At 35.7% G+C, this 20,951-nt stretch overlaps 1 protein-coding gene across 1 annotated transcript; it reads right to left on the bottom strand.

Moving 5' to 3' along the window:
• Positions 1–18,314: 18,314 nt before the first annotated feature.
• LOC121241349 (high-affinity nitrate transporter 2.1-like) lies at positions 18,315–20,748 on the bottom strand. Its single transcript, XM_041139080.1, has 3 exons — positions 19,833–20,748; positions 19,611–19,726; positions 18,315–19,331 (listed from the first exon to the last, which is right to left on the bottom strand). Exons 1-3 carry the CDS (start codon positions 20,640–20,642, stop codon positions 18,665–18,667), a joined length of 1,593 nt encoding a protein of 530 aa, XP_040995014.1. The 5' UTR covers positions 20,643–20,748; the 3' UTR covers positions 18,315–18,664.
• Between the last annotated feature and the right edge of the window lie 203 nt (positions 20,749–20,951).

Genomic DNA, 20,951 nt, shown 5'->3' with positions numbered 1-20,951 from the left:
GTTTAAGAGTACGTTTGGTTGCCAAACTCATTTCAACTCATCATTACAACTTTTTCAAATTTCAACACAAAATTTAATAAACAATTCAAAATTCTCAAATCTTAAAATGATAATAATATTAAAAAATCATATTCTAACAATATTTTATCATCTCAACTCAACTTAACTCAACTCAAATCAGTTTAACATCTAAACACAATCTAAATATGTTTTGATGTTAAAATGAGTTTAGATTTATTTATAGAAAATTGAAAAATATTATGGGTCCAGCATGTAAAAATGTATTGAGTTGAAAAAAAATTATGTGTCCTACGTGTAAAAAGATTTTGAGTTGAGATTAATTTAGTAATTTGAGAATTAAGTATTTAGATGTTAAATTCAGTTTAAAATTATACTGAACTGAACTGAACTTAGTTCAAATTCCAAGTTTCTGAAGCCAATGGCTCTTGGGCCGAATGGCATCACACCTGATCCTTTCGGGGCTATGAGGTCCATGGTTGGAGCCTTGAAGGTTCAATTCCCCGGCCCAACTACTGGGGCAATACTTGTTCAAAACGTTTACTCCAAAAGAAGGGAAAAGAAATACTTCGTTTATTTTTATAGATGAAATAAGATAAAATGAGATAAAAATTAAGAATTAAATAAAATATTATTAGAATATATATTTTTAATATTATTTTTGTTTAGAGATTTGAAAAAGTTGAATTAATTATTTTATTTTATGTGAAAATTTTAAAAAGTTATAATAATTTAATGAGATAAAGTGAAATGAATTGAAAAATTTTGAAAAAATGAATGAGGCCTTAAGCCAAATGAGTAAATAAAGAAGAGTCAATAGCTACAATAAGATGAATAATCTTGTTTTTCTTATTCAAAAAGTAATAATAAATGACAGAATTTAGGGGCGGGAAAGCTAAGAAATAATTGTAATGAAAAAGGAAAATGATATTGCATGGCCCCTCAAAGTTACAGCTCAAAGTTATTAATGGAGTATTTTATTTTATTCTCTTAATAGTTAATGAAGTGATTATTGTGAAGTTGTGTATTTTTTTTCTTAATGGTTAAGAATATTAAAAAAATATTTTAAAAAAATCAAATAAAAAATCAAATAAAATAGGGACCCCTAGCATTATCCAATGAAAAATCTATAGCGCGCCGGTCTTTTTCATCTCTATATTAAATTTGTAATCATACATGGTTTCAAACCTTTCGCACTACAACAAATTTGAGATTTTGGGACGAAATTATTTAGGGACGAAATTTTTTTCATCCCTAAAAGTCATTTTTTGAGACGAAATTTAAATTTCATCCCAAAAAATCGATCAATTTAGAAAATCGTTCGAACGTCAAAATAACCATTCGAATAGTATTTTCTGTGACGAATTAAATCGTCTCAAAAAATTTTTCCCGTTCGAAAGTGAAAAAATACGTTCGAACAGTAAAATTTGGCGGATAATTACTTTATTATGGCGGGGAAAGTTAAAAAACGTTCGAACGAGAATTTGTTGTGTTCTAACGGAAAATATTTGGTGGCAAATCCTGGCGGGAAGGTTTCTAAACCGTTCGAACGGAATATATTTAGTTAGAACATATTCAAGCACCACATTTATATATTCGAAGGTATAATATTAATCTCGGTATGAAACTCAAAATATAAAAAATATATATCATATATACAAATTCATTAATTAATTTTATGTAATTAATTTTAAAATATTTTAATAATTTCTTTTACGTTAAATAAGATTTTTAGTTAAATAAATATTATCAACCACATATATATTAATCAACCAAATAAAGCAAATTATCAAAATGCTATATATATTGTTCATAATTACAACAAAAGAAAATATAAATAAAAGATAAAAACTATTGTGATGCGAGGTCTCTACACACATCCTCGACTGCAGCTAATTGTGTCTCTACCTGTGTCAGTCGAGTACTAACTGTGACCTGAGTTGCATTATTGGCATTAATCGCTGTACGTAACTCATTAACCTCTGTACGTAACCCAGAGACGGTAGCCATAATCTCTGTACGCAACTCAGACATGGCAGTATGCACTGCAGTATGCACTGCATCAATCACTGCTGATGTGTGTACGCTGATCTCAGCACGCAATATGTCAGCCATCTCCTCGCGAATATATGTGCGTGATGTCTCAGCCTGTGTAGATGTCTCACCAACCGATACTCCAGTATCTCCCGGCTGCGCATCTCTCTGAATTTCAGCCCTGTCAGGAACAGCCCCACGAAAACGAAATCTAGAGTGTCCCGTGCTCCGTGATAGGGTGTACTGTTGATCGGTGCCATCGGAAATTGGGAACGCTCGGCAGGTTTGGACACAACCCCGGCATGTAGCAAAAATCGAGTGATGAAGATCCCAAACGGAAGTATATCTGTCGTAATGAACCGTGCCTCTGATCGGATTCTCTAAAATATATAACCAACGAGGTCGATCGGGATGCCACGAGCGACCCGTATCATAAATCTCGCTCGATCCATGCCGACCTCGGTCTTGTGCTACCGTGGGTTAATATTATTGGCAATGATCAAATTCATAATCTTGAAGAAAGAAGATAAATTTTCCTGCCTAATACTCTTGGAGCCATCGTACACTGGAGCATCTAGACCAACAATCAAGTCTCTGACCTCGTGATCAGCAAGTGTATCGATCTCATCTGTGTAATCTAGTCCCTCGTCCTGAGACATAGTTGCATCACCTGAAGGACCAGACTCTCTAGGCGGCAGGTTTGGATAGGCATCAAGAAGCCTAGGAATACCCAGATATGCAGCGAGTCTGTCTGCTAAAAATATAACAAAAGCTCATCGGACACAGATCCTATATGCCCCTCCATCGTCTGGGTTAGCAGCACCGAGCTCTTTATAGAACTCAGTAACGATCTCAATGAAGGAAACGAGCTCCATTCCTTCTTCTCGCTGATCTAAGATTGGTGCCCAACCACGATCATTGAATACTGATGGGAGGGAATGACCCTCCCATATAAGAGCGACAAAATCAGACAGTTTTACCTGTCGCTCAAGTAAAACGGTCCGCTCTCGAACTGTTTGGATGGAAGGTTCTCCTGATCTACCACGTTTACGGCCCCGATAAGACATTATTATGATCCTGAAATTTTAAAAATAAAATATACATTCAAGATTAGTGATAAAATCTAATTACGACTAAAAGATTTACAAAATTATATACTAATAGCAATTTAATAAATTAATTGATAGAACATATAATCAATTAAACGATGAAAACAATTTAATAAGCTAATAAAATGTTAATGGAATGAATTTAATAATTAGCGTTCGAACGTCTAAATATATGGTCGAACGGATAATTAATAACGTTCGAATGTGTCGATCAAGTTCGAACGTACAGGTTTACCCGTTCAAACGGACTGGTTAATACCGTTCGAACGTAAAACAGATCTAACTCGGCCATGGCTGAGTCAACTCAGTGGCCATGAAAATACTCAAAAATTAATTGATTCCGTGGTTTCTTCGACTAAAAACAAAGTACTCTTCATTTCTAAACATCCTACGATAGATTTATGATGTTCTACGGTAATTATTGATGAAAAAATGTAATTAAAAAAAAAAAAATAAAACCATAAAATTATAAAATTAACGGTAAAATGAGTTTGAAAATACATACCTTTACTTGGGAGGAAAAGTGATTGACGTATGTGCTGATCACGACGGCAGACGGCGGTGAATGTAGTGCGTTCAAACGTTTTCTCGCTTTTTCAAACGGTGGGGACGGCAGCGTGAGAGAAATCGCTGCCTGCGATAACTTATACGTGTATAACCGTTCGAACGTTAATAGTTAAAGTTCGAACGTTAATATAAAACCGTTCAACCGTTACTATTTCACGTTCGAACAGAAGTTTTGTAAGTTTATTAAAAAATATATTAAATGTATACTATATTTACATTCCCATAAATTGTTATAATATATATACTATTATAATAGATTATATATACTGTAATATATATGTAATATTATAATATATATTATGATAGTAGAATACTTTAAATGAAAGCATAATAACTTATAAAATATTTTTTTATAGTATAATAGTAATATATCATAATATTTTACTATCAAAGTGTTATATATGAGATATTAATATATATATAGTACCATATAATAGCATGTAGTGCTATATGGTATGAGTTTATACTTAACTAATATATGTCATATTATATATTCCATTATACTTTACCTACTAAAGTTATATATGATATTATACAACATATATATATAGAGTATAGCTTACTAATATACTATCATCTTATAAATTTCTCTACACTTTATTATGTGACCTTAGTATATTTGAGGCTATATATATGTGAGTATATATTACTAATGCATATGATCTTAATAATATATATGATAGTATAGGTCACTACATATATGATAATATATATTACTATATATACTATATATTTAGTATAGATTACTATATATATGATAGTATATATTACATTATATATGATAGTATATATAACTAATACATATGATGTTATAGTACTTTTCATTTAATGATAAAAAAGTTATATTTAAACATAAAGGATATGTGTTCGAATGGTACTCGTAAACCGTTCAAACACATATGTTAACGTTTGAACGTAAAAAAAAACATTCGAACGGACAAGGCAAATGGCGGGAAAACATCCCGCCAATTAAAGACAGCTGGATTACCGTTCGAACGTAATTTGTTATAGTTCGAATGGATTATTGTAGTGGTGGGAAAATATCCCGCCAATTAAACTATAGTATCATCTAATATGTCTATATACATTAATGTTGTTCTTTTATTCAAAAGGTATAATGAAAAAAAAATATAAATAAACATTTACAATACCGTTTGAACAGTTAGAAATTAAAGTTCGAACGGTTAATTTTCGAGCGGTAATAAATCAATAACGTTCGAACATACTTTTGTTACGTTCGAACGTGAAAATTAGGAGGGAATTTTCTCCCGCTTAATATTTTCACGTTCAAACGGTTATTTTTAGTAAATAACCGTTCGAACATGAAATGTTCTTCAAAAACACGACAGAACCTCACAATTCTGTTTCTTTCCTCCGGCGCTGTCGCTCCGTGTGATCGCCCGAAGACTACCCCTTCGCATATCAGATGTATTCTTTCTCAAACTAGCCCTTAAGCTCAAAAAACTTGTTCATCTCACTCCATTATTCTCGGATTATTACTTGTATGATAGTTTGTGATTATTCTCGAATTATTCTCGGATTATTTCCTTTTCATCTTCAAAAATTCAGGTATTTCTTTTAAAATAGAAATGTATGGTTTGAACTTAATATTTTGCAATGTTAGAAACTTGTATGCTTTGAGATTGTTGTTTGTGTTTGTTAGAGTTTGTAATTAATGGAGTTTTCGGCATTGTTGAAGACGACTGGAATCTGGAATGAATACGTTCGATCGGGTTAGGATTACCGTTCGAACGTATTCATTTTGTTCGAACATAGGTTCTCATCGTTCGAACGGATAATGACATTACATCAATAACGTATACAGAATACGTTAGGTTTGGGATAGTTATAAATTATATGTACTACTAAATCACAAATAATTAGGACCAACTACCATTTAATTTTGTTAATTCTAAATAAATAAAATTAATATTCAAATTAAAATACTACCTAAATCTTTAAATTAAAATAGAAATAGTTAAGATTTAATAATACTTAAATACTTAAAGATAAATTAATAAAATTAATATTCAAATTAAAATACTACTAAATCTTTAAATTAAAATAGAAATAGTTAAGATTTAATAATACTTAAATACTTAAAGATAAATTGATAAAATTAATATTCAAATTAAAATACTACTAAATCTTTAAATTAAAATATAAATAGTTAAGATTTAATAATACTTAAATACTTAATTATAAATTAATAAAATTAATATTCAAATAAAAATACTACTAAATCTTTAAATTAAAATACTTAATTATAAACAGGTAAAACTAATATTTAAATTAAAATCTGGAATAAATCTTGAAATAATACCTACTAATTAAGTTTTTGTTGTATTGTTGTATAAATAATATGTTGTTATTGTTTGACATATATTAGCATATTTTGCATTGTTTGTTCATCAAAATAAACCTTAGACCCGTTCGAGAGTTATCAATCCGGATGAATGCTTGATTGATAACTCTTGAATTGTCCAGAGTGGACAGTTTGGGATTGTAAGATCATTCTCGCAAACTATAGAACTATATCTGTTGTCGTCCAACATTATGATTTTGGAAGATTCATCCATTGTTCTCTAGATATGCAGTTTCGGTGATGGTGCAACGACGTGTTAATCGTCAGTGCACACAACCAAACGAGCATATTTGGAGAACTATGGGGAGATGCTGCCGAAATTTTGTTGGACATGACAGATAATAGATCTTAGGTTTGCGACTATGATCTTACAATACCGAACGGGATAGGACCAACTACCCGGTGAAAGGTGGCATACTCATTAATTGGTACATGATACATTGTTGTTTGTTGATGCATTACAATATTGTTTGTAATGAATATAGTCTGCATGGATAAGAGTTGGATGAGAGTTAGCGATCGATTGGGTTAGAATTACAATGTATATGCTGAAGGTGTTAAGAAATTCTTGGAGTTTGCATTGGGTACATGTGATAGTGATGGGCGTATCAGATGCCCATGCAAAGAATGCAGGAATTTGCGTTCTCATAAGATAGACATGGTGAGAGAGCATCTGTTTGTCAAAGGTATTGATAAGGGTTATACTGATTGGGTCTTACACGGCGAACCATATCCAACTTCATTTGAAGCTCCACATGAAGAAGAAGAGATCGATGAAGATGTACAACCAGAGATTGTTGGAGATGATTACGATGAGGATATGGAGGAAATGTTAGGTGACATCGGTGCGGGAATGTTTACGGATGAAGGTGACACGGACACATCAAGCTCAAATGATGGGGGCCATAACACTTTTGCACGCTTGTGGAATGATTCACAGCGTGAGCTATATCCAGGATGCAGAAGACATAGTAAGTTGTCGTTTACCGTAAGATTGCTTCACATAAAATCAATGTGTCGATTATCTATTAAGGCAGTCAATATGTTACTTGAGCTGTTTAAAGAGGCACTGCCGACAGACAATACTTTACCTCGTAACTGCTATGAAGCAAAAAAGTTGAAACGAGGACTCGGATTTGATTACAACGTAATACATGCATGTAAGAATGACTGCATATTATTTTGGCGAGAGAATAAGCAGTTGAACGAGTGTCCTATATGCCACGAGTCAAGATGGACATCGGACAAGGCAAATGTTCCGCAAAGGTCATACGCCACTTTCCATTGATACCTAGATTACAACGATTATTTATGTCACACGCAACGACTGTAGATATGACATGGCACTCATCAGACAGAGTAAGGAATGATAATATTTTGTCACATCCTGTTGACTCCCAGGTGTGGAAGGAATTTGATCAGGAACACCTATGGTTTGCTGAAGAACCGCGTAACGTAAGACTTGGGTTGGCAACAGATGGATTTAATCCTTTTGGGAACATGAGTACTAGTCATAGTACTTGGCCAGTTGTACTTATGCCGTATAATCTACCACTGTGGAAGTGTATGAAAGATCCATATTTCATGATGAGTTTGCTCATCCCAGGTCGGAGGTCACCGGGAAATGATATAGACATACACTTACAGCCATTGATTGCAGAATTGAAAGATTTGTGGGAGAATGGGTTTATCACATTTGATTCGTCAACAGACAAGTCGTTCAAGATGCATGCTGCGGTGTTGTGGACAATAAATGATTTTTCAGCTTATGGGAATTTGTCAGGTTGGAGTACTAAGGGGAAAATGACATGTCCAACCTGTAACAAATATACCAAATCTGAATGGCTTACGTATCGGAGGAAATTATGTTTCATGGGTCATCGTCGATTTTTACCTGGTGACCATAGATGGCGTGGAAATTCTAGAATGTTTGATGGAACTGTTGAATGGGGCCAACCTCCACCATATTTGTCTGGCAAAGATGTACTTGCACAATTTATAAATGTTGGTTGTAATGAATTTGGTAAAAAATAACGAAAGAGAAAACGAGCTACGAATGAGTTGAATTGGACAAAGAAGAGTATATTTTTCGAACTCCCGTACTGGTCGAAGTTAAAATTGCGACATAGCCTTGATGTTATGCATATTGAAAAAAATATTTGTGAATCCGTATTGGGAACATTGATGTCAATTGAAGGAAAAACAAATGATACAATAAACTCAAGGAAGGATTTGAAGCAGTTGGGAATAAGACGGGAAATGCAGTTGCAAGAAAATGGTTCGTCTGTCTACATGCCGATTGGGTGGTATACATTGTCAAGGAATGAAAGGGTTACATTTTGTGAGTGGCTAATGAAGATCAAATTACTGGACGGTTATGCCTCGAATCTAACAAGGTGTGTGAGAACAAATGATTGGAAAATAACTGGATTAAAAAGTCATGATTGTCATGCTTTCTTACAGCATATCTTGCCTATAGGTATCTGTGGGTACTTGACCAGAAATGTGCACGTGGCTTTGACTGAGTTGGGTGCATTTTTTAAAGACTTATGTGTTAGGAAGTTGAATGTAGAAGTTTTGGATCGAATGGAACGAGAGGCTCGACTTGCAGGACCAGTTCAATATAGATGGATGTATCCCATTGAACGATTTCTTGGAAAGTTGAAACATACAGTGGGTAACAAGGCCCATCCAGAAGGATCAATTACAGAAGCATATATTGACGATGAGTGGCATACCTTCTGTTCCAAATATTTCCATGGAGTTGACACTCGGTTTGATCGGCCAGAAAGAAACTTTGACGTTGACCGAGCAAGACAACGGAATATATTTTCTGTGTTTTCCCAACAAGTTCGTCCAATTGGTGCAGTGCGTGGTTATGACTTGTGTGGAAAAGAGTTCGAGAAAGCTCAGTGGTACGTGCTGAACAATTGCCCTGAGATAGAGAACTACTTGAAGTAAGTTATAACTTTTTCTTAATTTAAATTGCCTCATTAATTTTAAAAAAATACAAAATATAAAATATTTTTGGTAATCATCAATTTCAGTGATCATATTAACGTGCTTAAGGAACTAGGAATAAATGATATAAACCAAAAACATGAAGAGGAGTTCCTGAGATGGTTTGAAGAACGGGCAATGAAATTATATATGCGTTACTCAATAACAAATGAAAAAATATTAATTTCAACTTTAATATAGTATATGCTTTACTCAATATGTAGGTTGTACAATTGCATGCGAATAATCCAAATGATATATCTGATGAACTGTATGTATTGGCGCGTGGCCCATCGAGACGTGCTGCTCGATTTTCTGCATGTATTTCTCGGGGAAGTAGGTATCACACACTGGATCGAGATTGTTATAGGAAAACCCAAAATAGTGGTGTCCTAGTCGATGGAAGTTATGATGGAGAAAATATTGATTTCTATGGGGTTATTGTCGATATAATTGGAATGAAATATTTGGGAGAGCTTGCGGTGTATCTGTTTAAGTGTGATTGGTGAGATTTAAGAAATCCTCGTACTGGAGTCTGTGATGATGAATATTTTTTGAGTGTTAATACATAAAAAAAAATGGTATGAAGATGATTCTTTTATTTTGGCTTCTTAAGCATATCAAGTATTCTACTTAGATGACCCGAAGTTAGGAAATCAATGGCGAGTAGTTCAAAAATATTCTCCAAGAAATATATATGATGTTATCCCTCAGGCGGAAGGACAAGATGAAGAAGAAGATGACTCTTCTACTCAAGAAGCATACCAAGAGAGTCAACCCGCCTTAAATTTGTTTGTGGATTTGAGCCAGTATGAGATGATTCCATTAAATAGAGAAGATATTGAGGCTGAAATTGTTGATGCGACAGTTGAGGAAAATGTTGAATCATCTGAAGTATCTACAGATGATGAGAGCGAATTGTCAAATGAAACTGATACAGATTCTGATTGACCAATTATGTGTTAACATTACACTTGATGACAAATATTTTACTTATTGAATGTATCAGTAGTTTGAAATTATGCCGCCAAAGAGGAAGGAAGTTCGCAACCCATCTCCACCTGTTCCTAGCTCTCCTTCATTGTCACCATTAGAGATTGATTTTACAGAACAAGGTAAAAATCTAATACTCATAAAAGTTATTAATTAAGGTCCTATAATAGAGATATAAATGAAATTGATTACAATGTTATATTTTATAGAATCTACAGTACAATCTCGTCAAGGTCAAGGCACCACTAGAGGGGTGACGTTGGAAAAATATCGGAAGGTGGGTAAGATCAAGGTTAACATTCCTGACGAACATACTGGGGGCGAAGGACAACCAGCAGCTTGGCTTGCATCACATGTGGGTGCTCTTACACGAACTTACGCACCTTTGGCAACGACTTCATGGAAGAAAGTCCCCCAAGATGTTAAAGAACTTATCAAGAAGCGTTGTTTGGTAATGTTTAAAATATTGATTTAGTAGAATAAATTTCTATATTTTACTTAAATTTAGAATATTATAAATGATAATGTGTTTGTGACTATTTTTTTAAGGATGATTTCGAATTAAATTTTGGTCGGAGAGAGGAGCGTAAGACTGTGGAAGAGCTTATGGGTTATGCATTCCGCAAATATAAGGCCAGGTGTCATGAGTATTATAATAAGTTTGAGAAGAAGGAAGATGCACGCCAACATCCTTTCCAGGATGTCCGACCTTTTGAGTGGGAAAAACTTTGTGACATGTTTGAGGATCCATCATATCAAGTATAATGAAATTTAATTATTTTACTTGTCCTATCTGTCATTTCGCTTCATAATATTTTCAATTTCTTTGCAGGAGCGAAGTTCTATAAACAAAACAAATAGATCAAAATTGAAGATTAATCATCATGCAGGCTCAAGATCTTTCCATCGCCTTTCTAAGAAATTGGTATTGCTATTTTTTTTATTGGATATAGTTAATTATTTGGATGAATCATAATGACTTTATATCTTAACACATTTATTGTAGCAAGATTCAGATACTAATTATGATCTGACAAAATTATATGCTGCATCGCACACTGATCATAATGGAGAGTGGACTCATCCTGATGCCCGTGAAAATTATGTAAGTTTTATAACCTATTTTAATTAAATATATTAGAATATTTATGACGATATTAATTCTTTATCTTATATATGGCTAGGATAAAATGATTGCCCTACGTGCTGAATCTACGTCAGATCAAAATTCCTCAACAAGTGATATTGAGATTTTTACACAAGTCCTGGGTCAACGTTCAGGATATTTGAGGGGTTTGGGTCGTTGTGTAAAGCCTGGTCCCTCTTCCTCTTCTTCTGAGAATGCATCTATGACTTCTATAGCGCTAGAGAATGCGAATTCCAGAATCGAAGAATTGACTGCAAGACAGCATGAGTTAGAAGCTCAATTGGCAAAACAAGCAGATATGGAGATGCGCCTCAAACAACATGAAGAACAACAAGAAGAGTTCAGAAGACAGATGCAACTCCAAATGCAGCAGTTTATGCAACAGTACAGGCCTCCAAGCAACTGATGGATTTTGAGATTATCTATTTATGTACGAACAATGCCCATCTCGACTATTATTTATTTAGTTTGCGCTTATTTTAACACTTTTGTGAGTGTTAAACAATTTCTAATGTATTTTTTCAAATAGTATGAATGTCTATTTGGTTTTCTATTATTGATTTAAATTAAAGAGATATCGTTCAAACAAACGTAAAACGTTCAAACTCTATGTAACGACAATAGCGTTCGAACGTAAACGTAATGTTCGAACGAAATTTATGTTCGTAGAGTTCGAACGATCACACAACGTTCGAACGTAAATAATTTCAGTCGTGTTCGAACATAGTCTATACTGATCGAACCCATATACCGTTCGACCTGACCATTTAACGTTCGAACACAAACAATTCATAACGTTCGAACGAATTCATGTGTGTTCGAACATATTTCGAAATCGTTCAAACACGTCACTACTGTTCGAACTTAAAATTTTTTTCGTTCGAACTATTTTCTAGGACGAATTTAAACCGTGACAAAAAAAATTTTCGTTCGAACGGTTTCCTTCAATTTCGTCCTAAAAGAAATTTTTTGGGACGAAATGGTGATTTTCGTCCCAAAATACCTTTTGGCACAGTGATATTGGAACGACTTTGGGATGAATTTTTTTCGTCCCAAAAATTTTTTTGAGACGAAATTTGGGTCTTTTGGGACGAAAATTTTCGTCCCAAAAGACCCTTTCTATTGTAGTGATTCGTCTTCAATCTATTTTCTTTTTAAATCTTAACATCAATAAATGGAGTGGTTTTGTTATGTTAATAAAGAAAATATGATAAAAAGTGATCTTCTAATTAGCATGTGAAAGATTGTGATATATGTTAATAATATAAAATGAAAAAATCTTGACTTAATAGAATATAAAGAAGATGCTTAAAAACTTATTTACATAATAAATGAATGAATATGTCACCAAATGCACAAGGCCATTACAATTAATTATACGCTAACAACGAGTCATTACCTAGAGTTATCATTTCTTAATCATATGGCTATACTAGACTGATGACTCGAGGCCAGCCGAGCAAGAAAATCTGCTCTTGAATTTCCTTCTCTATAAACATGACTTATCTTGACTTGCAAACTAGACAAGATCTTTTGGATTTCGTCCCAATAGTTTTCAAGATACCAAATGTCACATTGACCCTTTTCCAACAATTTATAACAAGTAAAGAATCCAGCTCAATCTCAATTCTATGCAGATCCAACTCCTTACAATACTGTAGCCCATAATAAAGAGCTAATAATTCCGCGTCATTATTAGAGCCATGAGACAACTCTTTAGCAAAAGCCAACCTCAAACAACCCTGATCATCCCAAATAAGGCCACCCGCTCGCATCCAACCCGGATTTCCCAATGAACTCCTATCCACATTCAATTTAAACCATCCCTTATTCGGTCTATTCCACTTTACCAAGCAAACCTACTTACGTAAAGGAGCTTTAACCGGAATAGAAAATGCAGCTATTATTTTATCATCACCATCTTTTACTTTTTTACTTGTCCTCAGGCGCACTCCCACCTATGCAATTGCTACCTTAATTGCACACCACAATGACTGCAAAAAAACCTTTTTTCCCTTCCATATGAGCCTTGAACTGCCACACCCAAAGGGACCAAGTTAAAATAACTGGAATCAAAGCAAGCAACATACCTTTTTGGGAAGAATGTGAGGCCCGTCTAAATCAGAGCTCCATAGTAGCTTTCCAAGGCCTAGAGGAGTCATAAGGCATCCCCAAACTCAGAGACACCCTGCACCAAACTTCCCCAGCTAGCGAGCCTATGGCCAATACATGATCTTGATCTTCCATACAATCCCGTGCACAACATTCACATTTAGAAACTACGGGAATACCCAAATATTTAATATGTACATCCACACTCAGACAAGAATTTAAAGCCTTCCACACTGTAACCGAGTATTTCTTTAGAAGCACTGAGTGCCAAATCTAAGGAGCCCTTTCAGATATTGGGGCCCTAACACGAACACAATCCCAAGCCGATTTGGTAGAAAAATTACCATGCAATGACGGTTTCCAAATCAGAATATCAGCACCATCCTTATGCTCACCTAAACATGCCAAAATTTCCTCATGCTTAGAATCTCCCACCAGTCTTCGTAGAAGCTCCACATCCCACCCATTCTAAATTCAATACTTCCTTATTGTGAGAAAATGGAGCTTCGAGATCTCAAAAGAATCGATAAGAGCACCAGATTTCAACCAGTCGTCCCTCTAGAAGGAAACTCGACCATCCCTTAACTTCCACAAGGAATTACCCAACACCTTAGGTAACACTACTACTACTCTCTTCTAGAATAAAGAACCTTTATTAGCATCAATCAAAGAGAAATGTCTATCCTTTACATATTTTGCCTTGAAAAAATTGACCCAAATTGAGTTTTGAGTTAATAAATTCCATGCAAACTTCATAAAAAGTGACACCTACACATCTTCAAATTTCTTTAATCCCATGCCCCAAGTGCTTGACGGGAAAAGAGCCATCAGAGAATGAACTAATTCTCAAAGCATTTCTTTTTTGAGCAACAGTAAAATTCTTGGGGAAGAAAATAGAAGACTTCTATTTACTCACAACCTGACCATACCAATCTTCATACTAAGCAAAAACATCCCTGATAACACGAAGCGAGGACTTCCCACCATTAGCAAACACAACAATGCCATATGCATATAATAAATGAGATATAAGAGGAGCACCCCGAGAATGAGAAAATGGAACAATCATCCCATTTCCAAACTTATGCTTTAACAATTTGGATAACATTTCTTCCACAAGAATAAACAAATAGGGAGGCAGAGAATCCCCCTGCCACAAGGGGAAGAAGCTTTCCATTGTGCCATTCATAACCACAGAGGCGTGGAAATACATTGCCTGATCAACTCACAAACCCGAGGGCCAAAACCAAACGAAGACACCTGTAATAAGAAATCTCAGTCAACACTGTCATACGCCTTAGCCATATCCATTTTAAGTAGGACATTGCCACCACGAACCCGCTTAATCAACAATTGAATCATCTCTTGAGCCAGAGTAATATTCTCAAATATACTTCTTCCATGTAGGAAAGCTCCATGTTCTGGCAAAAAAATCTTATTTAAAATAGGCGACAATCTACGAACCAAAATTTTGGAAAAGACCATATAGATCACAGAACACAAACTGATGGGCCTAAATTTGTCAAACTCAGTTGGGCTTTTCACTTTCGGAAGTAGCACAATATAAGAAGCCGAATAGAATCTGGGTAATGGAAAGCCACTAAAAAATTCCCTAACTGCTGCCACCACATTAGCCTCCACAATATCCCAACACGAATAGTAGAACCTAGAACCAAATCCATCTGGGCCTGGACTACTATTAGTCGGAATAGAAAACATAGCCTCTTTCACCTCTTGGATTGAAGGAAGCTGAAGGAGAAGATTATTTTCCTCCTCCAAAACAATATTCTGCACAAACAAAGATAAATCCGGGGGATCCCTCCTTGGTCTTGCCTTCAGGAAGTCACTCAAGAAATCCACAGCCCCAGCATGAATAGCCTCCGAAGAATTTAAACAAGAATCGTCTTAGGGACGTATTTCCTGCATAATTGGCTAATTCATAGAAGCAAACGTTTTACAAAACTGCGCGGAAGCCTCGTCCTTCTCCATCCACCCAATTTTAGCCTTTTCTGATAACCGAGTCTCTTCTCTGAGAAGCCAAACCGCAAGCTCATCCTTGGCAATTAATAATCCAGTCTCATCTTCATCAAAAAAATTAGCTTGCAACTGACTTTCAAGTAGTTCAATTTGCTTCTCCAAATCATTAATATTAGTCTTAGTGTGCCCAAAAACTCTATGATTCCAGTCCTTTAATACCACTTTCAACTTTTTTAATTTAGCAGCTAGCTAAAAGAGCCACACATCAGCAACTGGAACCTACCAAAAGCCTTGCACAACCTTTCTAAAATTCTCATGAGATGCCCACATTTGTTGGAACTTAAACGAAAAAGGCCCATATCTACATGCCTGCGTCTTTAAGACAAAGGACATCGGAGAATGATCAGATGTCGAGCAAGGCAAATAATTACATAAAGCATCAGGTAACAAGTCCACAGCCAAAGGATTTAGCAGGCATCTGTCCAGTTTCGACGATCTTCTAGCCAAGCCGCTCTGCCCATTACACCAAGAAGACCTTGGCCCCATTGATTTCATTTCCGTTAACCCACAAGCCTCAATAAAATCATTGAACTCATCCATTCTAGTCTCGACCAGGGTCTACCACCACTACATTCATCATCCCCACGAATAATATTGAAATCACCAAGACATAGCCAAGGGGTATCTTGCACTACATCCAACTGTAATAGCCTCCAGAGATCTCGCCTCTCCAAATGATTACATTTTGCATAAACCACAGAAACCACAATAGAATGAGAGTCAACCTTAAGTAAGACAGACACATGTTGATTACTAAATTGACCAATCGAAACCTTTAAACCATCCTTCTATAGCAGCCATAATTTCCCACCAAAGCTTTGATTAGAAAACCCATATTCGTACTTCAAACAATTTTTCAAAACTTCCAAATTACTTTCATCAACAAAAGGCTCAGCCAGCAAAAGAAAATTTACCTGGAACTTTCGGCCCATTAGTAAGCATTAATACCTCATTCGGCATGTCTTCCATAGCTAGCTTTAGGCTTCCAAATATTCACCATCTTCTTTGTTTCCTTTTCAATCCCTTTTTTTTTTCCTATCAACAACCTTAATGCCACCACCCGTCCATTTACATGTCTTTAAATTATGCCCCTGAATACATGATTTAGAACAAAAAGTAGGGAGCATACTCAACCTCAATATAGAAACTTGAGGCATGATGAGGATTTTCAATCCAAATTCCCCTAACCAGTTCCTTAGCCACATTTGATTCCAAACAAATCCGTGCCCCATCGGTTCTCGTCACACATTTGGTGGCGTTATCAGGACTCAACAATCAACCCAACGGGGTGGTGGTATTCGTCAAGAACGATTCATAGTAAAAGTTTGGTGGTAATCCAAGGAGGAAGACCCACACAAGCACCAAAGAAGGCTCTGTATCCTCATCAAATCTTGTATGCCAATGGAACCCTCGGTAGGGAACCCCATCTACATCGGTAGCCTCCCTCGAGACGGCCTTCACAAAATCAGCCTCATTACTCAAACAAACGAACATATTCCTAGGCTTTCTCATTGTTGAAACCATCGGCTGCAAACTCAGACCCCAACGATTTCGAATGAACATTCTAATTGCATCAAGGGACGGATGTTGCCTAAGAAATTTAAGGACCATGGAAAACCAAAATGGAGCAGTAGATTTTTCGATTTCCTCCTTGTAGAACAGAACACAGATTTCACCATCTATGACTTTAGCAGGACGAAAAGGAACTTTAATCTCAAGTAACAACTGCGGTGAATTAGCCACCAATTCAGCAAACATATGCTAACGGCCAGCAGTCGCCGATGGCCTAGGATGAGCCCCGGCGGCCACCATATGGCACACGCTCAAACAAAACCTAGCAGAGCGCAATTAAGGAGAAAGGGTATTTTACTCCTCTCTCTTACTTGTTCGCCCCTTAATTACAATAATAATTATATTATATGACTATATATATATAGCTTCAGAAAAAATTAATTAGTTAATTAACATCCGATGAGCTGTTTTCCAATATCATTTACGGAACTGTCCGTTAAATTAACTAAACTGTCATGAACCCATAATTGATTATTTCTAAATATCACTCAAACATAAAATATTTAATTTTAAATTTTAAATTTTTTCATTTAATTATTACATAATTATTATAACTTTTCCAAACTGTCGAATAAAACACAAAAAAAAAAATACTACTTTTCTCAAATTCTAAAATAAAAATAATATTCAAACAAAATTTTAATTTATAATATTTTTATTCAAAATTTTTCTCTCATTTTTCAAAACCAAATAAAACATCTTAACTCAAATTATTTCATTATTGTTCACAAATATATTGAGATATTCTAAGTATCCAAACAGGTATTTCGTCCCCGTTTGGTTTCAAAGATGGTTTCAACCTAATTCATCCAATCTCATATCAACTTTCTCAACTTCTCAACATCCAAACACCGGTGTTTGAATAACACAAACACTTTTCAATTTTATTAAATTTTAAAATTTTTAACATTTTTATCTAATTAATATGACTTTTCCAAACTTTCAATAAACACAAAAAATAATTCAATTTTTATTTTTTAAATTCCAAAACAAAAATTATATTAAAAAAATTATATTCTAACAATATTTTAACTTTATAATATTTTTATTCAACTTTATCTCTAATTTTCTAAAAATTCTTTAAAATATCTTAATTCAAATCATTTCATTAGTGCCTACTACTCTTCACATGTATATATATTTTTTTATTTCGTTTGATGTTATGTGTATAATAATCAAACAAGGCTCTTTTCACACGAACACTAGAGAGACTAGAGACATGCCTTTAATATTTCTTTATTTTTGTCGTTTTCTCTTGTCCCTCTCGTACAAAGACAGGCCTGAAACCCAGCTAATAATTGAGAATTATAAACATCAAAATGCTTTGGAATATTACAACCAATCATGGAATGCCATGTGCGGAAAACTCCGGCCCAGATAGATCCACTGCATTACGTATACATGCATTGGATTTGCATTGATATATAACTCCATATATTACATGTAGGATTCCATTCAACGACTCCACATGATGAATCTTTCAGAATCATCCATATGTTTAAGTTCCCATTTCACCAACAACTCCACAATAATCAACTGTATATAATAAGCACGCATGTATTCTAAATAAGGAAACAAATATATAACACGTAATTATGAGAGGCTGGTACCAAGAAAGACAGCCTTAATATTTGTTCCCATTGTTGGTCTGTCCTAACTGATTGCACCATGCGCCATCCATGACTTTGATCTTGGCTTAATAATTATGGTCTAAACATGGGCTGGTGTTGAACCAGGTGGAGTTGCAGCTGAGGCCACACGCTTCCCACGCTCAGATCTGCTGTTCTCTGCGAACTTGAGACTTTGCTGGTGCAAACCCCTCTGCTTCTCGTTGTCATCCCACTCTGAGGCATAATAGAATTCTTCGGTTGACTTCTTCATGTCTTTAGAAGGTGGAAGGAACATGCTCCCCCACTGTGGGAAGTGAACCAATGTCACAGGTAGAGTGCAGCACACAATCATGACCCCCATCATTGAAAGACCTGTTGCAGTTGAGAATGTTGAGCTTGTGAAGAATACTAACTGGGTTAGCCCAGAGCCGAAGTTCCCTCCAGCCCCAGTCAAGCCTGATATGATTCCGAGCGACCGCCTGGAAATGAAAGGGATGATGCCAAAAGTTGCTCCACATGCAGCTTGAGCTCCAATTGAGAAGAGGATCATTGCCAAGATTGCAATAATAAGTGAATTGGCACGGCCAAGCCAGATGCAGAAGACTCCCCCTAGAGTTTGGAGGATCCATAGGGTCCAAAGCCTGCCTCTCATGCCAAAATATCGAGCTGCTAAGTCAGAGGCATAACCTCCAAAGGGACGAGCAAGGAGGTTGGCCATGCCGAAGGTGGCAGCAATGATTCCGGCAGTGTGAAGCTTTAGATCAAACCTGTCCAACAGTAAGCAGAGGGTTATCTCTAATACTTACTGTGAGAAAATATTGCGAATGAAATAAATTTATTTGAAATCAAGCTTCTTTACTGATGCAGCAAATACATTAACACTGATGTAAAAACATGCTACATGATCAGCTTACCTAAAAAAAGTTCAGATAATTTGGCTCTATAATTAATAAATATAATAGTCCTCACAATAAGTGGTGTATTACACACATCAAACTTGTAACTAATTTAACTCAATACAAAGGAGGAGGAGAAAGTAAACTAACCTATCATAGAAATATTCAGCGATGACATTATCTGTGCTCAATTCAACACCCATGGAGTAGCCATAGAGGAGGACAAAAATCCACGTCCTATAGTTTGTTATGGCATACCACAGTACCTGATCATTCATAAAATAAAATTAGTTCGATTTTCATGAGTACTCTTTTAAAAGATGGAAAAATAAAGATAGAATTATATATAAGTCCAAGAAAAGTAGTACTGACCTTGGAGAATTTATCTTTGGCAACGTCACCTTTCTTCTGTAAGGCACTGAGGTTTCCATCAGGCAAGTCTTGGCCTAGGGTTAAGACCATGATTCCCATGATAACATGAAGCCAACCAGGAATAAAGAAGGCTATCCTCCAGGCAGTGAAAGGGGTGGCACCAACACGCCTAATCACGTCATAGAGCAAAGGCATTATGAGCTGAGTCGCTCCTCCACCCATGTTGCCCCAGCCGGCAGCAGTGCCATTGACAAGACCAATAATCTTGCTGTTAAACATCGTGCTCATCCAGTATTGGCATGACACAAAAGTTGCAAGAGAAAATCCAATCATGAAACGCACAGCTAGGTAGCCCCCAGCATCTGACACAAACGACATGCAGAAAACAGTTGGAGCTGAAAGCATAATAAGAAATGCACAGCCATATCTTGGCCCTAGCAGGTCACAAACTGCACCCATTACGAGCCTAGAGAAGATGCTTCCCGAGACAGAAGCAACTCCAGCATTACCAATGTCTTGTTTGGTTAGGTTTAGGTTGTCACGGATGATGGGAACAAGGGGAGCCGCAGCAAAAGTGGAGACAAAACAGGTGAAAAAGGAAATCCAAGAAAGGTGGAAGGTTCTCATATGAGGATTGGAAAAGGAGAAAATCTTGAAAACCTTGGCTTTGTGCTCAGAATCAACAGGTAAAGCAAATTTTGCAGTTGTATCAGTTGGGACTATAGGGGAAGCAACAGAGAAGGCAAAGCTTTGTTCTCTGCCTGTCACTCCATGCATGGAGCTTCCTGGAGATTGTTCAATTTCAGCCATTCTTAACTCTCCCTAGTCCTTCTGCAGAAAGCTGTGGGGAGTGTGAAGTACTGAACAAATACGGGAAAGCTTATAATGGAATAGCTAGATCAGTTGGGTGTTGTGTGAGGGAGTACTCGAGGATGGAATGGTATTTATATTGTAATGTCCGTTGACTTTGTTAAATTTTGAAGAACCAATAATGGACCCAATTATTAAGAAATTTTAATAAAATAATTTGACAGAATCCATTTCGCCGCATGCATCTCGTTTACAAACACGAAAAGGCCTCATCGTATATCCCAAGGGATCAGATAGCTCTTTTAGATG

This window comes from Juglans microcarpa x Juglans regia, chromosome 7S (assembly GCF_004785595.1).
Source record: "Juglans microcarpa x Juglans regia isolate MS1-56 chromosome 7S, Jm3101_v1.0, whole genome shotgun sequence".
Taxonomy (NCBI): Eukaryota; Viridiplantae; Streptophyta; class Magnoliopsida; order Fagales; family Juglandaceae; genus Juglans; species Juglans microcarpa x Juglans regia.
The sequence above is the reverse complement of the archived record's forward strand: the minus strand, read 5'-3'. Positions and strand labels throughout refer to the sequence as shown.

Excerpts from the sequence above, each read along its gene's own strand:
- LOC121241349 (XM_041139080.1), bottom strand. The coding sequence starts at position 20,642 with ATGGCTGAAATTGAACAATCTCCAGGAAGCTCCATGCATGGAGTGACA. Across the intron at positions 19,727-19,832 it reads CCAAAGATAAATTCTCCAAG|GTACTGTGGTATGCCATAAC; the intron begins GTCAGTACTACT and ends ATGAATGATCAG. Across the intron at positions 19,332-19,610 it reads GCTGAATATTTCTATGATAG|GTTTGATCTAAAGCTTCACA; the intron begins GTTAGTTTACTT and ends ACTGTTGGACAG.